This window comes from Portunus trituberculatus, chromosome 39 (genome assembly GCF_017591435.1).
Source record: "Portunus trituberculatus isolate SZX2019 chromosome 39, ASM1759143v1, whole genome shotgun sequence".
Taxonomy (NCBI): Eukaryota; Metazoa; Arthropoda; class Malacostraca; order Decapoda; family Portunidae; genus Portunus; species Portunus trituberculatus.
In genome coordinates, this window is record NC_059293.1 from 18,795,135 (window position 1) to 18,816,294 (window position 21,160).

A 21,160-nucleotide genomic window follows, 5' to 3' on the forward strand; every position below is an offset into this window, starting at 1 on the left:
TGGGATGCATTGCTCTGAAATCTGCTGTTTGCTGACTCCTGCTGTTTCTATGAGAATGCACAAATGCAACCTTAGAGAGGCTTCTGCTGGTATGGAGAGGCTTTCATGCTGACTCTTGTTTTCATCACAAATGTATTGGTGGAAATAGCTGAAACAAAGAATGTGTTTTCAACTAAGGACTGCAAAAATCAATAAAAAGGAAAGAGCAACAAGCACAAATAAAGGTGGAAAAAACTTAACAGTTAATTCACAAGGTCAGATAAGATTGATACACATCTTAACAACATTGTATATACATATATTTATAATTTTCACAAATGACTTAGAAAAATGGAAAATGCATCTAAGAGCTAGGAAGATGCAGCATGAAAGGCCCTCATCATGAGGTTATAAATCATGTAAAATCTGAAGTTGATATGAAAAGAATCCTTAGACCTGGTAATATAAATATACATATGCACATTTTAATAATCTTCACATGTACAAACAAATTACATGTTTGTTTTTCAGACTTTATACACGTGTTTTGTTTCACAAAAATATAAATGACATTACACTGTTTTACTGGTCAGTGGTCAGCAAAGTTATGTTGGTGAACACCAGGTCAGTGGTGTTCTAAACACTTATGCCACCTTTCATCACACAAATGTCTTTCCAGTCCCTTTCAGAAATGAAAGGATGATAACTACACACATTATTCCACCTCTGTTTTTGAATAGCACAAGGACGGGGTCATCGAGCGGGTTTCTGCACTGAGGGACAGGTGAGAGCAATGCATGATGGTGGCAATGGGTGGGCTGTGTGGTGCCGTAACAGAAGTCCTGTCAGACACCACATCCAAGGATCCCCCACAGGAGGGGGTCCCCACGTGTCAGGACTCCACCATGTGAGCAACTTCCCGGAAACCTCCAAGAAATTTTGCACTCCCACTGCAGTTCTCTAGACCTGGAGAAGTCAGAAAAGATGAACTAGCACTAACGTAAATGATAAGATGTGGTGAGGGGAGGTGAGAACAGTAGGAACCTTACATGTGGGTGCTGGTCTCTTTGGAGGCAGTACTCTGCAGCCCATTGAAAACAACATTTTGTCATCTAATTTCTTAATGCATTTATGGATACATACAAAAAATAACGCTGAAAAGAAAAAAACCTGCACCAAATTGAAATATCAATATCCTCACAATTTTTTATGTGCTTCCTAGTAAATTAAACAAACTACTTCTTTGCACATTACACTTACAGGAAGATAGTGACCCTGGGGAAGAGCCATCACCTTCATAAGCATAATTTCTCAGATCATCTCCTGCAGGGGGAGTGCTGCCAGGTCCTCCCTTACTCGTCCTCCTGCTTGACATGCCCTGGTAACTGCTGCCCCGTGATGGTGGCGGGGAGACTTGCCTCCTGTCCCCATCCAGCTCCTCTCCACTGCTCTCTGGAGTCACAGCATCCACTTGCAGCACATCTACATCTGTGCCAAGAGGGAGACTCACTCAGACACTGTTGTTCCTTCTTGTAATCAAGATGCAAGATAATGAATCAAATAAAGGATTAAATACTTAAAGGAATATTCAATTGTCTATTGTCAGTAATAAAACTCAACTATAAGGTGATTTCACTATAGGAAAGACAACAAAGGTATGCTTCAGTTTCCAGTCGCTATTGTATTTATGATACCTTCTTTATATGTATCCACATATCACTCTGGTGCCTCATCCCCTCCAAAGGATGTCGCTGCAGCAGGAGGCATTCCTTCCATGACTCTTATAAGTAATCCTATGACCTGCCTACTTTTCACTGCCCTCGCTTTTGTCTCTCTATTTCACCATGTTTACTTAGCACTATGCTCATGCAGATAGTGAAACCCACTAACCTCTTCCACTTTCTCTTCTCCCATAGTCATCTTACACCTTCTTACAGTTAGCACACTTACCATATAAGGTATCCCAATATCACACACATCATAACAACCTTGAGAGGATTCAAACACCACTGAAGCAGAGATGACAAACAGAAAGAAGAAAAAGCTTGGTTTTTAGAGTATTTGATGAGTTACAACCTGCAATGTTGGGGTTCCTGGTCCAGGCAGGCTGGCCATTTGCCCTGGGTGGCTTCAGCAGCTGCATCTCCAGTAAGTTGGGTGTGTGGCTGCATGGTGGTGCCACGTGGCCCTTACAGTCCATGGCATTATCCTTGGCATCAGCCATCCCCCTGCGCAGAGCAGCACGACGGTGGTGTTGATGGAGCAGGAATGCACACACCAGTACTGCCAACAAGGGAATCAATCATATAAGGCATTACTATTGAATCAATGATTTAAGAGAGACATGAGATAAAGATACCACATGATTATTACTAGGCATCCTCTAGATCTAGCAGACCTATACATATTTATAATCTGTAGACTGTAGGTAATCTTGGTGTCCTCTTAATAAATGAGGTACTCACAGATGAGGAAGATACACCAAACAACAATGGTGACCAGGACACCCATGGGCAACTTGAGGGAGGTCTGGCCCACCTCAGGCAGCTGGCAGTGTTGTCCACTGAACCCCGCTGGACAGGAGCACACGTAGCCTGGACATTTGTTATCAATTAATTAATATTCAGATTCACCAAAGCATAAGTGTATAGATAATAATCAAATAGAGGAATTTACATAACACATAAAATTTCAAATAGTATATGAATATCTTAAGTGCATGGCTGCTGCTCTCTTCACCACATGAAGCCTGAGACTCACCTGGCTGAGTGTTGAAGCAGGAACCTCCACTAAGACATGGCTGCCATGCACACTCATCCTCATCCTCACATGTCACACGACTCCGGCTCAGCACACGGCCCTCACCACAACTGCAGCAGTAATCACATCATTTTCACTTTTTAGAAATTAACTGCATTAACAATACACTACGTGCTCAAGAAAGAAAGATGTGACAATAGGACATAATAATGAGTATAAGGCACTGACCCACACTGGTAGGACCTCCAGGTATCAATGCAAGAGAGTGGTGGTCTGCAGGACACATTGGTGCATGCTGATGGTGCAATGCAGCCTTGCTCTACACCCTTGAAGACGCTTGCCTGGCCCCAGGGTGTGCTGTTGACAGCTGGAGGAAGTGGTGCACTAAGACCTGAGATGCGCAGGTCATCAATGCAGCCTGACCAATGGAAAATTGATCTTTCAGCATGTTTGCCTGAACAACCGCTTGTAAATTAAGCAAAGAACAAACTAAAATTCAACTTCTGTTCCAGAAAAAAGATTACCATCAAAGTAGTCATTGTGGATTTTAAGGACTCCTTTTTCTTGATAGTATGGAGATCCACCCACACGGATGCCTTCCTGCTTGTCCACATCCAGCAGGTGCTCTCCCTTCAGCACCAGCGAGGCATTGTACAGGTCACCGTCCCCGTCGTCCACTTCCAGGAAAGTTGACGAGCCATACCTTATGCAGTGGACCATCATTTGAAATAAAAGACCCCTAAGTTCATACTATGTAAATAAATATACAGTATTACCTAATGACCGTAAATGCAATAAGATGTATGATGACCTCCAGTCATGACAATACATATAGTGCATAGATGCTTTGTCAAAATATCTCCCGGTAACAAAAGTATACATTTAGTGCTCTAAAATTGTTCTGCATATAAATTTTTCCTTGAAAATCTAGTCTACAACTCAGTATCAAGCCATCTATCCTACCTGGTGGCAGTGAGGGAGTGCCAGTGACCATCAGCGAGGGAGACTCGTGAGAGGCACAGAGTGGTGGTGGTTTTGGATTGTAGGTGCAGCACTGCACACAGGTGCCCTCCTACTAGCTGTACAGACCAGCTGTCCCGCCCATGCTGTGAGGATAGCACCACCAGCTCACCCCTACTCTTCAGGGTGCGGAACCTGCCGGCAGGATGTGTTAACAGTGTGGCCAATGCCTGCAACTCTGACAACAAGCTCTGTGAAGGTGTTCACTCCTACCTGAGGGAGATGGAGGTGGTGTAGGCCAGTGGTGAGAAGGACAGAGCCACCTTGACATAACTGTTGGGGAAGAAGGTGGCTGGTATGGTTGGCAAGTCACAGCCTGGGCCGCTCCATCCTGGATGGCACTCACACTGCAGTGAACTAGGTGATCCTTGGCACCTGCAGCATATGAAGAGAATCATGAATACATATACACCTTGTCTGTGTAGTTGGTGGCAGGCATAACAAATCTAGCTATTACACAAACATACAGGATGTCCAGTGTCATTGTTAAAGTCATTTTTTATTTAGGATTTCATTCTCATTATGGCTCTATAACATGTCTGAATCACACTGACCTGCCATGGACCCCACACTGGAGGAGGTTAGCCCTGCATTCTGTGGCAGGACATCCTGGACTACTTGCCTTGCTGAGGACTCTGTCACCCAGGTCCACCAGCTACAGAAACATAATACAGTCAACAAGAATTGGTGCACAAGGTAAATAAGTTATAAATTGGCACTTTCTGAATTATTTCTGAAAACAAGCCCATCTATATACAATACATAAAATATCAAATTCTTATTGCCATTATCTTTTCTAGATAAGAATTCTCTCACATTAATAGTAAGTAAATAACCTGAGACTCACCTTTCCATTTACTCTAAGATTTCTGATACAACCTTGAAAATGTGGAGGATGGGGCAGCACTGAATTCCCTTCTGCCATCAAGGGAGGCAAAGGATGCACCAGCCCACCCACCTGAAGCACCCCCCTGGTGTTGAGGACACGAGCATTATGCGGCAGCCTGGTAGTGCCGTGACATGTGTGGCCATCAGGAAGGAGGGGGGTTAGTGTGTGGTTCTGAGTGAGAGAAGGCATTGGCAGCTCATCCCAGCTATCACCCACACACAGGTCCACAATCATTTCCACCATCTGTGGACAGGAAAAATTTAGTGTGTGTACATATTTCCTAATTGTAATTCCCTGAAGTACACTTGTGTGGTCCTGTCTCCATATCTATACAAAAGCCTACATATTAAATTTTTCCTTTAGCTTGTATTCCCTTCTACTTTCATGATTGGTTGTCTCTTTCAGTAATTGTGTCATTATCTACTTCTTATATTTTACTTACCAACTGTATGTAAGTGTGGGAGTGTGTGTGAGTATTACTTAGCCTTGTGAACCAACAGCACCTCACCTCATGCTTCCAGATAAGGTCTATCCTGTGCCACGTGTTGTCAGCTAGGGAGGAGGAGGAGTTGAGGGTGAGGGTGATGGGGCCGCCACCCAGGTCCAGCAGCAGCACCGGTTGTCCCTCACGCAGCTCCAGCAGCAACAAGTCACGGCTGCCTGGTTCGGTGTCCTGGTCTGGTCCAGAGTAAAGCAGTGCAGCTGCTCTCACTGTGCTCAACACTTCTAAGCTCAAATGCACCTCAGCACAGGGTGGGATAGGTGGCACCCACGCCCATGCCCCATCTTGTGCAGGACCAGTACTCCCATCATGCCTGCCTCCAGTGCCTTGGAAGTGTCTGGACAACACCTTACATTGAGAGCCTAAGGTGCCATGAGGGCAGATACACCTGTGAGAGAGAGAGAGAGAGAGAGAGAGAGAGAGAGAGAGAGAGAGAGAGAGAGAGAGAGAGAGAGAGAGAGAGAGAGAGAGAGAGAGAGAGAGAGAGAGAGAGAGAGAGAGAGAGAGAGAGAGAGAGAGAGAGAGAGAGAGAGAGAGAGAGAGAGAGAGAGAGAGAGAGAGAGAGAGAGAGAGAGAGAGAGAGAGAACGGTTAAGCATTAGTAATATTATGCAAAGATAGTGCTCTACAGGTTAGCCGACAAGTAACTTGTGACAATTTTTATGAAGAATCCAATTCCATCAATTGGTGTGCAGATTCTGTTTGCATAAAGTGCTTACCTAGTGCCTGAGGATGTACTGAGGCACCTGCCACCATTGAGGCAAGTGTCAGGGGTGCACATGCTGGCTCGGATAGGTGTGGTGGAGCTTGTGCACCCACAGGGTCCCTGCACCACCACCAGCGGCCCCACCACCGCAGAAGAATTAGCGTCCACCACACTGAAGTCATCTGCAAGGCCAACCCAGCAGCCACCCACACACCTCTCCTCCGCCACAGTGACTGGCGTGATGGCCGAGGGTTCATGGCAGGGGACCACACCCACATCCTGCACGTTGACTCCTAGTGTTGAACTCAGCTGTGGAGGACAACATAAAATTTGAAAAATTTCATACCACTTGTAACTTAAAGCAAGTGCCTGACAGTGGCAGCTCGCCTAATGAAGCCTAGTTGCAGTGCCTCAAACACTCGCTTATCATGCTGTCTAAGAAAGGAAGCCGTCTTTTACCTCATTTTTGTGATATAGTAAAATGTAGTCAAAGTTGGCAATTCCAGCAGCAGATAGCCAAATGCGTGTTGCGGGATTCCTTCCCTCCACAGGCTGCACTGATAGCACCTGCACCACTCCACCTCCGCCAGCCCACGTGCGCGCTGCACCCACCAGGCGACTCAGAACTGAAGGCCCACCCTGAACGTAGAGAAACATTTAGCCTTACAGTCATGCAAGAAGCGCACCACTAAAACAGTCATAAATATCTGATCACTAGCGTACGAGATTAAAATCTTATGTACGTACCAAAAGGAAAAACAAATCAATAAATAATCATATAATAATAATAATAATAATAATAATAATAATAATAATAATAATAATAATAATAATAATAATAATAATAATAATAATAATAATAATAATATCAATAATAAATGATAATAACAATAACGATCACGTGTAACATAAGATTAAATCAACTTCCTAGTTAACCATCAGAAAATTTAATTGTCATTCAACTTATTGTAGTATAATTTACATAATACTTGATAATGATCACTAAATGCATACGAACATTCATTATCTATGTTATCAGTATTAGTGCAAAGTGCATAAATTTTAAAACATTGCCAAACCTAGGTCTGTGAACCGATGACCTTGATCTTGAGGCGCGACCTAGCTATGGAGAGGTGACGGGAGGCCTGTGTGTGTATAAGACATACACCACTGGAGAATACATCGTTCTTTACAGATCACTTCGCAACAACCAGACACAAGGCAGCTAATGTACGTACCTTGGCATCTGGTCTCACAACAGCGTCAGTGTCTGCTGCCAGTGTGAGCGGCGTGGTGTGGGTTATCTCGCTTGGCTGGAGTGATTTTACTTGGACCGTCACGTTGGCTTCCACATCATCCTGTCCTTGGCTACTGTCACTCACCACGAATGAAAGGTGGTACCTGCTGGCAAGGTAAAATATCTACAAGAATAATTACCAGGCACAGTGAAACGCGCCGTCAACCCAGCAGACCAGAGTATGTGTATGTAAACAGAAACAAGATTACAAAACTGGTGGTTTCTGAAAGCATAAATAAGTGATAGAGTTACCAGTGTTTTAGCCCTATGAATTTGTCATGAATGTTGTAATAGTCCTAATACCAAGAGTTTGCATCCCTACCGGCCGTCTGGCGTGGAGGGCGCCATGGACAAGTGGCCGCTGGAAGTGTCCAGGAAGAAGCCAGCCTGAGGGGCCCTCCAGGCGTAGGTTTTTGACGCTGCGTCCCAGTCGTCTGGATCCTGCACGTAGACACGCCCCAAGGGCACTGCCGCTCCCTGCCGCTGAGAAAGTGACGGAGATACACGCTGGAGAGAGAGAGAGAGAGAGAGAGAGAGAGAGAGAGAGAGAGAGAGAGAGAGAGAGAGAGAGAGAGAGAGAGAGAGATGGGGGAAAAGACGGAAAGAGTGCGGGGGGAGAGGGAGATAGGGAAAAGAGAGAGGTGTTACTTAGGAACCACACACACTGAACACAGCGCGAGGCAGACCTGCATGGTGTGCACGGTGACGGTCTTGGCGGCGGGCGCCATAGGGTTGTCGTTGACGTCGGCCACGTGCAGGGTGAGGGTGACGGTGGCGGTGAGGGACGGCCACCCGGCGTCGCCCACCACCAGGGGCACTAGCAGGGCGGGACGCTCCTCTCGGTCCAGAGCTGCCCGCGTCCACACCACGCCCACGCCCCGGCCGTCGTCCCCTCCTGCATCAAACACAGGAAGGCGTCAGCCAGAGAGGCAAGTCTCGCTCCCTTCGGAGGCGGAGGTGCAGCTCCACTGAAAACAAGTGTAGCCAAGTGTACAGAGTGTTGGCGCGACTCACTCCTGTCCAGCGTGACTCTGATGCTGTCGGTGACGTGGGGCGGCGCGCGGGGGTCCAGGGAGATGGTGAAGGGCGGCCCGTGACCCTGCCGCCAGTCGTCGGGGTCACCCAGCTTGACCCGCGCCACCAGCTGTGCCTGGCTGTTCTCCATCACCTGCACCTCGCGAGGTTCAGACAGGAACGGCGGGTTGTCGTTCACGTCTGTCACGTTGATCTGTTGAGTATTGGGGCTCACTGATAAAACTAAGAAAGCACCATTTACATTAAACTCAGGGCACATTTTCCGAACTCTTTCCTCATACAAGTGACCGCACCAACTCTCCCACTCCACCGCGCTGTAATGTTTATTTCATGCATTGTTGCAATTTTCACTGATATTGCCCCACATTGGCAGTCTCGATACACGAGATTTGTAAGTCATTCTCGAACCAATTTTGTTTTATCCTCCAAATGCAAAGTAAATCACTTCTTTTATGTTTTACTCCTTTTCCTACGCAAACAAAGGAACAGTTCGTTCCTCTTTGTAATCCATCTTCCTCCTTCGCGAAATATGAAAATGCAATTCTATATTAAAAAATACCAAGCAGATTTCTTTTGTCTTACCTACGTTAGAAATAGAACTGTTTCAAGTTTTGCTTCTGAGAAGAAAAATGGTTGCCTATGCTGCTTAAAACATCACATAGCAGCTTTTTCACAGATATCTAATTTCTATTTAATACCTTTGTACTATTTTTATTTGTTTGTTTGCTTCACTTGTTCTATAACGCACTGCTATTATTTTCAGCATCCCCAAACACCGTGACGAGTCTGTTCAAAGGTGGAGAATCAAGCGGCGAAGAAAACGTTGCTGCGCAATCGTCCTCCAAGGTTGGTCGAGTCTTTCCCTTCCTGACAGTCATGACGAATAAACACAGTTGGGAATGAGGCCGCCGTACGGGGTCACAGGTTGTAAAGAGAGTTTATTGTCCACAATTGTCCTGATATGGTCAGTTACCATACACACACACACACACACACACACACACACACACACACACACTCTCTCTCTCTCTCTCTCTCTCTCTCTCTCTCTCTCTCTCTCAGTCATCGTTCATCATTTTCTTTTCCTTCATTTCCTCTTCCTTAATATCACCTCGCTCCATCTCTAGGTCTGCAGAGGCTGTTGCTCATTGGCCGTGAGGGCAATATTATACTGAGCTCCTCACCTCAAAGCTCCCTCATGATATTGCGGCGCGCGCTGGTTGTTATATTCAGTAAAGGGTGTTATAACAGAAAAAAAAAACTAAGAAATGAAAAAAGAACCCGACATTTTACACCTACTTCTTTTGACTGCTTATTATCATCCATCATCCGAATTCTTAGGTGTGTGTGTGTGTGTGTGTGTGTGTGTGTGTGTGTGTGTGTGTGTGTGTGTGTGTGTGTGTGTGTGTGTGTGTGTGTGTGTGTGTGTGTGTGTGTGTGTGTGTGTGTGTGTGTGTGTGTTACGAGAATGAGTTTTAGCCGGTCTTCAGATCGTTCACAAATATCATCCTTTTAGTTTGTTGCCATCGATTAAACAAATTCAATTTATGGAGGAACAAATTGAATGTTGTCAAATATCATTCAATTAAATTCTTACATTAAGTTCTCCCGCCGATCGAACATTTTCCAACTGTCACGATGAACTCACACGAGTATTTATAACGAAAAAGTACACACTCAAAACCATCGTTAATTGTGTACTGTTTTTCAATATTGTTGCGTGTTGCCTTTGTCATGTGTCACTGAATTGGAACACCGAGCACCCTAACAATTTACTGAGTTTACAAGGGCAACATTAACATCAAAATATTCCGCCGACAACAGATCTACGTGTATATATATATATATATATATATATATATATATATATATATATATATATATATATATATATATATATATATATGTCGCTGCAAACTCTCATAATTCTTCTCTAAGTAAATGAACAAAGCTATTCTTACAATAATCATCGCATGGTTCATCCGGTCTACTTTTACTTGTCAACATGTACACTCACAGCGAGGGTGGCAGTGGCAGTCCGTGGCGGCGACCCATCGTCCACCGCCCACACTAAGGCATTATGAGTGTCCGCGGTCTCCCGGTCCAGATTACCCACCAGACGCACAGTCCCAGTCTCGTCTACGGCAAACTGGTGGCCGGGATCGCTGTCCGGGGCCACCTGATAGCGGACCCGGCTTTCTCCACCCTGAGGAAGGAGAGAGAGGGGCTGCACGAATGGTATAGTTTGTGAATTTAATAACCTTTACTCTTAATGTTAATTCTACATATGATTACTGATATGCATCTCGATAAAAGTATTCTTAACAAGATTTACATTTCGATAACATATAATAAACCATGAACTCAATTTAACCCTTTCAGTACCATGACGCATTTCCATATTCATTCTGCTTACTATTTCATGCTTTTATGCAGCCTAATACTCATATAGGGGATTAGAAAAGAGAAGACTGTGGCCATTAATTTTCTGACCTCCACAGACCCTTCCCAATGTCAATAAAATGGTCTTAATCGTACACAAATCTCAAGGTAAAAATGTGTCCCATTATTGAAGGGGTTAAGTAAAGTACATTCTATATTTACTTACTTATTTTCTCTCTCTTTCTCTGACAACACCATACATACATACACTCTTTCTATTCAAGCATTCTTACTCACGTTGTCAGGATCGAGGGCGATGAAGGAGGCCAGGAGGGAGCCCCGCGGGGTGTCCTCGGGCAGCGTCAGATAGATGGCGTCCTCACTGAACACTGGATCATTGTCGTTCTCATCCACCAGACTTAGCCGCACCTTGGTTTCGGCCACGTGTTCCTTCCGCCCCCATCCTTCCTCCCCCTGAGAACATACGCTGCCTATGAATTCATTAACCGTTTCACTGCGATATGAATCAGTAAGAGTCAGTATAAAAGTACCATAAGTGATGCATGGAATCTTTATAAGCATCTACAAGAAAGTGTAGGATTAAAAAGAATATATTTTCCAATTTTTACGTTGGTTGAAGATTGTAGGTGGCTATAAAACAAGCATGTCTCAGAGTTTAGCAATTAGAAACATGTATCGAATAGCAGTGACAGAGTTAAGGTGTCGCGTACTATCATGTAGGCTCGGTTTGTAGTCACTATTTCTTTCTTCGGTTTGAGTGCGGCTCTTAAGGTGAGTCTCCTTAACTGAACTATTTGAAAGAAAAGTCATGGAAGTGAGCACGAGCCACCTGTGTACTGTCGGCGTGGCGTTAATAAATGGACACAGGATCCGCGGTTGTGAATTCCTACCCCACCATCACAACAAAGCAAGAATAGAGCCGATTCATTTTTCATATCTTCATATCTTTCTTATTTGCGAGGCACTGGGTTCAATTTCCCGGTCTGCTGTACGTCCCTGAGGCGTCTGAAAGCCATATTTGTTTTTTTTTTTTTTTTTTTATGTTATCAAATAATATATAACATTCTTTGGCTCGACACTACGTATATACATGCACGGAAATAGAAAAAAAAATTATAATGGAAGATAAAAATAATAAATGTAAAAAAGACAATTATAAGTCAATGTGAAACGTAGAACTCTAAAAATCAATGAGAGAGAGAGAGAGAGAGAGAGAGAGAGAGAGAGAGAGAGAGAGAGAGAGAGAGAGAGAGAGAGAGAGAGAGAGAGAGAGAGAGAGAGAGAGAGAGAGAGAGAGAGAGAGAGAGAGAGAGAGAGAGAGAGAGAGAGAGAGGGGGCAAACATGGATTGGGGGGTAAACCAAAAATATTATTGAAATACATATCTCGTCACAGGTGAGGCAGGAACCGGGCGCGGGAACCAATATGAAGCACAAATGTGAAACAAATCCTGAAACGCTAGTTTTTTTTATTTATTGCTTCCAGACTTGTTCCTGGTCCGTAACTCCGTGATGTGTCCCATCAGGTACGATTGTTTAATGCATTGCACCTCTTATGTGAATCTATTTACAGTAACCCACATAACGTGATGCGCACGGGCCGAAAAAATATCTAGAATCTTTTAGTTTCCTAAATAAATGTCATGTTCGTCCTACATCACTATAAGAGTAACTTTAATCTCACTAACCTAAAGAAATAGCACATTATAAAGTAGATATAGCAAAAAAAAAAAATAAATAAAAAAAAAAAAAAAAAAAAAAAAATATATATATATATATATATATATATATATATATATATATATATATATATATATATATATATATATATATATATTAAAAGGACCACAGCAATTGCGTCAGTGGAGAAGAGAGCAATGTGTGTGTGTTCGTGTACTTACCAGGTCCGTCACCTGAACCCTGAAGTGGAAGCCCTCCCGGTGGTCGGCATCCTCGTAGTCCAGCAGCTCCACTGACCGAAGATTTCCACCCGGCAACGCTCCTGGCGCGCCCTCCACGTGGAACATTTGCCAGCCCCGCCCGCTGCCCGGCACCACCTGCAACAGGAAACAGAGAAATACGTACAGCTACAAATTAGAGGTGTGCGTTTCACTGTGGACGCTGTTAAGCTTCATGGCGTCTCTTAGTTAAAGTTATTAATCATGACTGGCAGCAGTGATGATAAAATGTGAGGCGAGTGTGGCAAAGGTACGCTGATTTACCACACGATACGAGACTGTATGAGGGAGAGTTATGAATGCAGTCCATAATGAAAGGAAAATATAGAGCGTTCCTATGCAGCTTTACTGACCCTATAGGCGAAGTCATTGGTAACGTCCTGGTCCACGACGGTGAGTGTGGCCAGCACGTTGTCGGGGTCAAGGCTCTCAGACACGTCCAGCGTCCACTCGGGCCGTGAGAACCTCGGAGGCACGTCGTTCACGTCGTCCACGTCCACCACCACCGTTCCCGTGCCTGGGAGAGGCGTGAGGGGGGTAGGAGGTGAGCAGCGAGGAGGGAAAGGGAGAAAAGAAGAGTGACACCGGCGTGTTTCCCTCACACTCACCCTTGAGGCCGCCGCCGTCGGTCGCCACCACCTGGATGACGTAGCGCTGGGTCTTCTCCCGGTCGAGGCAGCACAGCGCCGTGGTGATGACGCCCAGCTCGCTGTCGATCGCGAAGATGGGACGGCCGCTCGACTCGTCGATCGCGTTCTTCTCCAGCGAGAAGGTCACCTTGGCGTTGTCTCCCTCCTGGGGGTCGTCGTGGTCCGTGGCCACCACGCGCGTCACCGACGACCCTGCAGAGCACCGTTATCAATATAGAGCATTGATATTCTCTTCAGTAATAAAGATCGGTGGAATAGGCAGTGACAAACTCATGATTGTTTGGTCCACGAGGCATGAGTGGTCAGCGTCCAGGTTACCGAGGGGCGTGTCCTCGGAGACGGTGGCGGTGGTGGTGCGGGAAGGGAAGAAGGGCGCGTTGTCGTTGGCGTCCTTGAGGTTAACACGGATGTCGGTGTGCGCCTCAAGCTCTCCGTCCGTGGCCGTCACCCGCAGGCGCCACTGAGGCCGGCCATGGGGAGGGTCGCGGTCCAGGGGCTGCGGGGGAGAGGCAGGTGTAGGTGAGGATGGTAAACAACAACACGCCTACAGGACACCAGACCAAAGTGGGACCAACAACCAATTAACAACAAAACAGTGACAGCCGATAAACAGCAAAAACGCACGCCAGCTGCTAGTGTGGACAGGGCTGACGTGAGGAAAGACTGACCGCAAGTGAGGGAAATTAATCATGGAACTCAATAGACATTTGTGTTATGGTGAGGATAGATAAGCGGAGAATACACAGAAAGGAAGAATTCAGGAGACCGAAGGATTACAGCCGAGTCACCAACTCAATTAACTTGAAAAAGGGTATACACAAATACTAAAGCAAACCAGAGGAAAATAACAGATCAAATACGGAAACTGAAAAATATAGCTCACAGGAACACATATATCTGACAATGAAAAGTCTCAGTTATGTATAGCTATCATCATCTTAGTAAAATCCACTAACATTTCTTCTCAAATGTGTCTATTTACCTTTTCTTATCATTGCAATAAAAGTATTCCATTTCATCAACATTTTTTTCCCCAAGGTGTTTATTTGTCTTTAATCTCCTGAAGCTCTTTCCCCGAACACTGCGCGACGGTACGGCAGAATGAAAGACGGCGGTCGCCACTGATTGGGTTGAAAACAAGAGCCATTGAGAATATGCAAATTACAGCTATTTCTCTTCGGATGAGAGAGAGAGAGAGAGAGAGAGAGAGAGAGAGAGAGAGAGAGAGAGAGAGAGAGAGAGAGAGAGAGAGAGAGAGAGAGAGAGAGAGAGAGAGAGAGAGAGAGAGAGAGAGAGAGAGAGAGAGAGAGAGAGAGAGAGAGAGAGAGATGGAGCAGTGAGGGACGTAATGCTTCTGGAATAGCGTGTGATGGTTTCAAGTGAGGTCGTTAACTCTTGGAGCAGCGAGGCGCATCTCTGTTTGAGGTGGTGTTAGTGAGCCTGGTGGCCCGACTCTTTGAAGGGGCGAGAAGCAGCATTCATCTTAGGCATAGTTTTTTTTACGATACTTTCCCTTCACGGTTTTATCGGCGAGGTGAGTATTAGAGTGTCAAATTACTCTTTTTTCCTCTCTCTCTCTCTCTCTCTCTCTCTCTCTCTCTCTCTCTCTCTCTCTCTCTTTCTTGGTGTTAATATGCATTTTCTTTTTCTTTTTTCTGGTTTATCGTTACGCTACGTTTAGTTTTGGTGTTAAGTTGGTGTTTATTTGTGTGTTTTTAGATAGTTTTAAAAATAGAAGCTGTGTTGGCGTTACCTAGTAGTAGTAGTAGTAGTAGTAGTAGTAGTAGTAGTAGTAGTAGTAGTAGTAGTAGTAGTAGTAGTAGCAGTAGCAGTAGCAGTAGCAGTAGCAGTAGCAGTAGCAGTAGCAGTAATAGAAACACACACACACCAGAACCACCACCACCACCACCACCACCGCCACCACCACCACCACCACCACTACCAATAATAATTTTACACCTTTTCTGTCCAGGTATTGGGGGAGCGGTGTTTATTGTTGACAGAGGCGAGTTGCACCCCTCGTTGGTACTAATGCAATAGTGGACCAGCGAAAGCGAGCGAGCAACAGAGAGAGAGAGAGAGAGAGAGAGAGAGAGAGAGAGAGAGAGTCCAAATTTGGTGTCTTCAGCCAAGTTAGGAATAAAGTTACGTATTTACTTGCGCGTCGATATAATTTGCCGGGTCAAGGACGGAGCCTCGAGGGAAGCCACTAATAAGAGGATCCATTTCGATAATGACTCGCTGCTGATGACGTTATGCCTTACTGACTCCACTCTTATGAAGATCGCCACTAATCCTCAGCTATACTATATCAATTTGCAGATAATTATAACTCCAGTCTATTTACAAAACATAATATTTACCGATATATATTTTACGTAATCACAAAGCACACCACTATAATTCTTACATATTTTTTGGAAATCATAATCTTTACTGCAATATATTTTTTTGTAATGTTTATCCATACCCAGAAGTTAACCAGTGCTTCTTAGTTAATTAAAACGCTATCTATATATTGCCCTATTAAATATAGAAAATGTGGAACTCTCTAATTATAATCTCGCCTTTCCTTGGCTCTTAGATTCAGTCTTTCACACCACTATTTATTTTAGACTTGATTAGTTCGCCGAGGAGGAAATGCAGCTGTATAATTTCCGTAACCTCCACAGATAGTTTATATTTAACATGATTCATATTTTTATGGTAAAACTTTAAAAACCCTACCTCTTACCACGATTTGCGCAACTTCAGAGGGGACGTCACCACAAACCGGATCAAAATTGGTCTGCTGATTGAATCTTTTCCCCACAACTTTTGCTGGACGAGTAATGAAGTTTTTTTTTCCTTGCTCATCAACTTCTTCCACACGGTAAAGGAAAAATGACTTAGTAAATATTCACATGAAGAACCAGCGTCACCTTTTCCATGATAGTAATGTACGAGCGCAATAAAACCAACGCAACAGTAAAAATAAAAAAAGAAATAAAATCCTGATCGTTGTTACATCATTCCCGAGTAAAGCCTGTCACAACCCCCTTAATATATTCCGTTGCTTTTCAGCGGAAGTATTAATTGCGTTACCTGCATGGCGTGATTGCAATACTTTTATTCATTCATGAGCGGCGCTATTGTCAGCTTGTTTATGTATACGATATTATTGAGTGGCTATTTCTAAATAGAGAGAGAGAGAGAGAGAGAGAGAGAGAGAGAGAGAGAGAGAGAGAGAGAGAGAGAGAGAGAGAGAGAGAGAGAGAGAGAGAGAGAGAGAGAGAGAGAGAGAGAGAGAGAGAGAGAGAGAGAGAGAGAGAGAGAGAGAGACCCTTCCCTTCCCTTCCCTTCCCTTTCTTTTCTTTCTTTTCTTTTCCTTTCCTTTCCTTTCCTTTCCTTTCCTTTCCTTTCCTTTCCTTTCCTTCTTTTCCCTTCCCTTCCCTTCCCTTACACACACACACACACACACACACACACACACACACACACACACACACACACACACACACACACACACACACACACACACACCGGGGTTCGATTCCCCGGCCGGGTGGAGATATTTGGGTGTGTCTCCTTTCACGTGTAGCCCCTGTTCACCTAGCAGTGAGTAGGTACGGGATGTAAATCGAGGAGTTGTGACCTTGTTGTCCCGGTGTGTGGTGTGTGCCTGGTCTCAGGCCTATCCGAAGATCGGAAATAATGAGCTCTGAGCTCGTTCCGTAGGGTAACGTCTGGCTGTCTCGTCAGAGACTGCAGCAGATCAAATAGTGAATTACACACACACTCACCCTGAGGAGCAGCACGGTGCCCGAGGCGGCGTCCACGGAGAAGCAGGGCCGCGACCCGTTGGTGAACATGCCATCCCCGGAGATGGTGTAGGCCAACCTGCCAAACCGACCTGCGTCCCTGTCCACCGCCGTCACTTGCTGGGAGAGGAAGGAGAAGCGTGAAAATGTGTGTGTGTGTTTACAGTGGGGCCTAATACAGCAGTCAGCGAGGTTAAGGACGTTAGTGACATAAACTACCATCATCAAACATTTTCTTTCTTTTACTCGTGACGTCATCGGAGAAGTGAACAGCCCTGCCATGTAACGCCACCTGCTGGTTGAGTAGTAATCGATAGTTTCGCCTTGGATCTGCGCTGAGTGATGCGTAATGGCTATTTAAGTGCAATTATTCATGGATCGAGTGACAGACCGTCTACACGCAGTCTGAATCGGATAGAGTGCCTGTGGTATTTATATTCAAATACACACATTCTTTTCTCTTACAATGATGCAGATTTTTATTCCTCTTTTTCCTGCTCTCTTCCACCAACTACCTACTCGCCCAAACACCTGTCTGCTCACATCCTCTCCACCTTGCATCCGCTACCGGCCACCAGCCAGCACTCGCAGGCCTGCACAGGCAGCACAAAATACCCAGAACAGAGCTTGTTTCCATCTATCTGTTTGTCTACTTACATGGAAACACCTTTACATGTATTTATCTTTCATCTAGCAAATATTTCTTACTCGTACATTCGTAATAAGTGAACGTTACGTTACACACACACACACACACACACACACACACACACACACACACACACACACACACACACACACACACACACACACACACACAGCTTGCTTAACGTTCTCTATAACCCGAGTCACCAGACCAGACTTCTTACTCTGGTTTATTTAAAGACCTTGAAACTAGATCCATTAAGCCAACGTGAACCCTGAAAGCTCTTCTGATGACCGGATCAACTTCTTTAGAGTAAAATCCTTGTGTTCTCTTATAACCCGCGTCACCAGACCAGACTTCCTATACTCTTCACTGGTTTCTTAAAAGACCTTGTAATCTAGACTCATTAAGCCACGTGAACCCTGAAAGCTCTTCTAATGACCAGATCAATTTTTTTTAGAGGGGAATTAGCAAATATTTTCGGTTAACAGTTTTTCCTTCCCTTTTCCCCCACTGCATCAATCGGTTAATTCTCCCATCAACCACAGGGGACCGAACTCGCGCCACACTCTGCTCCTGACGTGGCTGAGTGCTTTATTAATTGGTCGTTTGGGCGCCATGTGTTCGCCTTTTTTCTACCACTGATCGAGGGCCAAGGGAGTCACTCATTACTACATAACTATCTCTGAACCTGACACGTAAAAGAAGATATTGTAGTTGGAAGTTTGAGTTTTCAATATTTCACCCCCTTGTTTAGTTTGCTTCCTTACCATTAGAGCACCATTCGTTACTAAAAATGTGGCGCAGGATTGCCAATACTGTGCGAGTGTAAGACAGAGGGAGTGGCTGTTAAAAGAGGAGGGTGCTGCAGTACTAAAGTTGACCGCTGAAGAAGCATGTCTGTCGTAGAGAAAGTGAAAGTGCACTCCGCTGTTGGAGAGGAATTACAATATACGTATAGGTGTAGTAAGTAGAGTAATAGTCAAGTTTCTCTCTAACCTACAATCCCAGACTACTCAAAGGCCACTGGAACTTACATAATGCAACAGACACACTCTTAAATAAAAACTATGAACATCAATTACTAAGAATACATAACGATGAGGAACAACCTTTAAAAAACACTATTTTATAACACTGGTAACTTAACTACAATAAAACACAAAATAACGAGACTGATCATTAATTCGAGGAAAAGAATATCTGAATAATAAACAAATACATCCTTTATAAGCGTGTCAGGCCAAGACGAGTCCTTACCTTCAGGATAACTTTGGGCAGGTGTCTGTTGTCCTCCTCCGTGATCTGGGTCTCGTGCAGCGCCCTCAGGAATACCGGGGCGTGGTCGTTTTGGTCGTCTACATTCACCACGACTCGAGCCTCACCTCTCGCCTCACCAGCAAGCGCCTCCACCACCAGCTCGTACTGAATACACGGGAAGCAAGACGTATGGCAGTGAATCTTGACCACTGTATGAGATTCTGCCAATATTTTATGCCTCCTCGAGCTAAAAGACTAAGCTTCATGCATATCAAGAGGCAAGAACGGCTGGTATACACGCTAAGAGGATTTTTAGTTTCGATTTTCAGAGATTTTCGTGGCCACTGAGTCTGTGATTAATTACTGGTTCACGATTCTCAACACACATCCAGTGCTTCGTCTGGTCCACTATTGCTGTAAGGGCGCCACATGACCCCGTTGTCTCGCTGCCATGAAGTGAGTCCATCAGTGTTGAGCGCAGCACCAGAAACGTGGCAAGACAATCATTTCATTCCGACACACTGAATACATTGCCAACGAGTTCCTGTTAAGTCATTTTACTCTATACTTTTCTGTTCAAATGTTATTACACAACAGCTATTAAGGCAAGTAATGTTCTTAGGGTCCATATACAGAGAAAGAGAAAGAGAGAGAGAGAGAGAGAGAGAGAGAGAGAGAGAGAGAGAGAGAGAGAGAGAGAGAGAGAGATATTAACAATAACCTCTAAAGCTTGTTGCATTCAAAACTTTAATGTACCGAAAACAAATCCATTTAAATTCTCATGTGTGAGGCAACAGGACACTTTTCAAAGGCAATAAAACCAGTGAGCTGAGTATCTCTTTTGGGGCTTCAAGGACGTCCCTCCTTTCCTTCCTGAGTGAGACAAGGGCGGAAAGCAGCAGAAGGGAGGCTTCGGGGGAACCAACAGCCTTGTTATTCCAAACAGTCACAGTCCTGCTGACGTGTGGATGTGGGGAGGTGTGGAAATTATCCAAATGGAGGAAGCGAGAGGCAACTAGAGTCATGCAGTGTTCCGGCTTCCCTTCCTCACCTGGCTGCGTTGTGTTGTGCTGGTAAAGATGAGTGGCTTCACGCTCCAGAGAGAGGTGCTAAGTGCTCACTATTAATAACAGACAAAGCTATTATTTTTTCTTTCATTCTCATATTTGATTACAATGAAAACACAAGAATTTCTGACATAAGTGAATTCCAATCGTGTTTTATTCTTACATTTCTGAACGTTTACCTTCACTACTCCTCCTCCTCCTCCATGGTGATGGTGAGTAAGTGTTGGAGATATATACGGTATCTAAAAGTCGTCTCAGTTAATGTCTCTCCTCCTTGCATTTAGTAACACGGTACTTGGACACTCCCCTTCGCAGTCCAGCAGCAACAAAAATAATTATGTATCTCGTACCAAGACCCACGCAGCCTCATTACGTTTTACGCGACTTAGCAAAGTGGCCTCGTCCTATTACCACCCCCTTCTGCGTGTATGGCAGGTCGGAATGCTGAGCAATTATAGCCAACAGGGGTGCGGTGGCAGCAACTCGGCGTGTTGAGCTTAACGCGTATGCTCAGCCAGAGGGGAGCCAGACACGCCGGCAGATCAAGTTGGTAACCTCCGCCAACCTTTGTAAGGATTAACACGATTTTGTTCTTCCTCTCAGAATTCCCTGCACTTTCAGCAGAATGCTACAACAAAATATTTGTGTGTGTGCTTCTAGAATCATATGAATTTCCATTTTTTCTTTTCTTGTGTGTGAGCTTGCGTGAAGACTAATAAACACATTTTAAGCTTTTAATATTTGATTTTCATATATGTATTGTAACTCCTTCACCAAAACAACCAGTATGTTCTGATTAAGAATCATCGCACCAACACGTCAGCCTGCTGCAGCTACCAATATATCAAAGCTCTGCCTGAAATAATTGGTTTACACTGTGCAGCTTTCTTCTTTGTGCACGACAAGTAGATCAAGAAGAGAATATTCTGATTGTGAATATGTGATGCGTGGAACACCAGAGTTGGCTGGTGGTGAAGGGAGCCGGATGTGCAAGTGAAGGAAGTGAATCATGTGTCTCTTAGCATTGAGATGTTGTGATAGATAAGTGATGGTGTAATTGTTTGGTGAACAGGTCTATACTGCCAATATCAAAAGTTATCTGAAAAAAAATAAATATGTTCTTTTCTTCCTTTAATCTTTATGGTGTCAGTCTGAATTTAGCGCCGTAGATAAGATACAATTTAACCTCCT

General features: G+C 44.5%; 1 protein-coding gene and 1 long non-coding RNA gene across 7 annotated transcripts in view; one reads left to right on the forward strand and one right to left on the reverse strand.

The window, feature by feature from the left end:
* Window positions 1–277: 277 nt before the first annotated feature.
* LOC123515436 (putative neural-cadherin 2) overlaps window positions 278–21,160 on the reverse strand; it is a 185,140-nt gene continuing 164,257 nt past the window's right edge. For 2 of the 4 annotated variants that reach the window (XM_045274001.1, XM_045274003.1), the window contains exons 5-30: window positions 18,903–19,067; window positions 16,979–17,116; window positions 13,515–13,692; window positions 13,155–13,388; window positions 12,900–13,063; window positions 12,490–12,645; window positions 10,867–11,043; window positions 10,205–10,393; window positions 8,167–8,380; window positions 7,839–8,047; window positions 7,475–7,635; window positions 7,094–7,256; window positions 6,315–6,494; window positions 5,869–6,164; window positions 5,157–5,538; window positions 4,607–4,891; window positions 4,314–4,414; window positions 3,973–4,134; window positions 3,703–3,894; window positions 3,264–3,442; window positions 2,968–3,157; window positions 2,740–2,849; window positions 2,445–2,573; window positions 2,056–2,262; window positions 1,240–1,467; window positions 278–945 (exon numbers count right to left, since the gene is read on the reverse strand). In XM_045274001.1, coding sequence (XP_045129936.1) covers window positions 872–945; window positions 1,240–1,467; window positions 2,056–2,262; window positions 2,445–2,573; window positions 2,740–2,849; window positions 2,968–3,157; window positions 3,264–3,442; window positions 3,703–3,894; window positions 3,973–4,134; window positions 4,314–4,414; window positions 4,607–4,891; window positions 5,157–5,538; window positions 5,869–6,164; window positions 6,315–6,494; window positions 7,094–7,256; window positions 7,475–7,635; window positions 7,839–8,047; window positions 8,167–8,380; window positions 10,205–10,393; window positions 10,867–11,043; window positions 12,490–12,645; window positions 12,900–13,063; window positions 13,155–13,388; window positions 13,515–13,692; window positions 16,979–17,116; window positions 18,903–19,067 — 4,863 coding nt within the window. In that variant the 3' untranslated portion in view covers window positions 278–871. Of the gene's footprint in view, window positions 946–1,239; window positions 1,468–2,055; window positions 2,263–2,444; window positions 2,574–2,739; window positions 2,850–2,967; window positions 3,158–3,263; window positions 3,443–3,702; window positions 3,895–3,972; window positions 4,135–4,313; window positions 4,415–4,606; window positions 4,892–5,156; window positions 5,539–5,868; window positions 6,165–6,314; window positions 6,495–7,093; window positions 7,260–7,474; window positions 7,636–7,838; window positions 8,048–8,166; window positions 8,381–10,204; window positions 10,394–10,866; window positions 11,044–12,489; window positions 12,646–12,899; window positions 13,064–13,154; window positions 13,389–13,514; window positions 13,693–16,978; window positions 17,117–18,902; window positions 19,068–21,160 lie in introns of all 4 variants that reach the window. The other 2 variants (XM_045274000.1, XM_045274002.1) reach the window with 1 other exon arrangement.
* LOC123515438 overlaps window positions 19,802–21,160 on the forward strand; it is a 2,591-nt gene continuing 1,232 nt past the window's right edge. The window contains exon 1 of one of the 3 annotated variants that reach the window (XR_006677875.1): window positions 19,802–20,538. This is a non-coding gene — a long non-coding RNA (uncharacterized LOC123515438). Of the gene's footprint in view, window positions 20,539–21,138 lie in introns of those variants that run through there. The other 2 variants (XR_006677876.1, XR_006677877.1) reach the window with 2 other exon arrangements.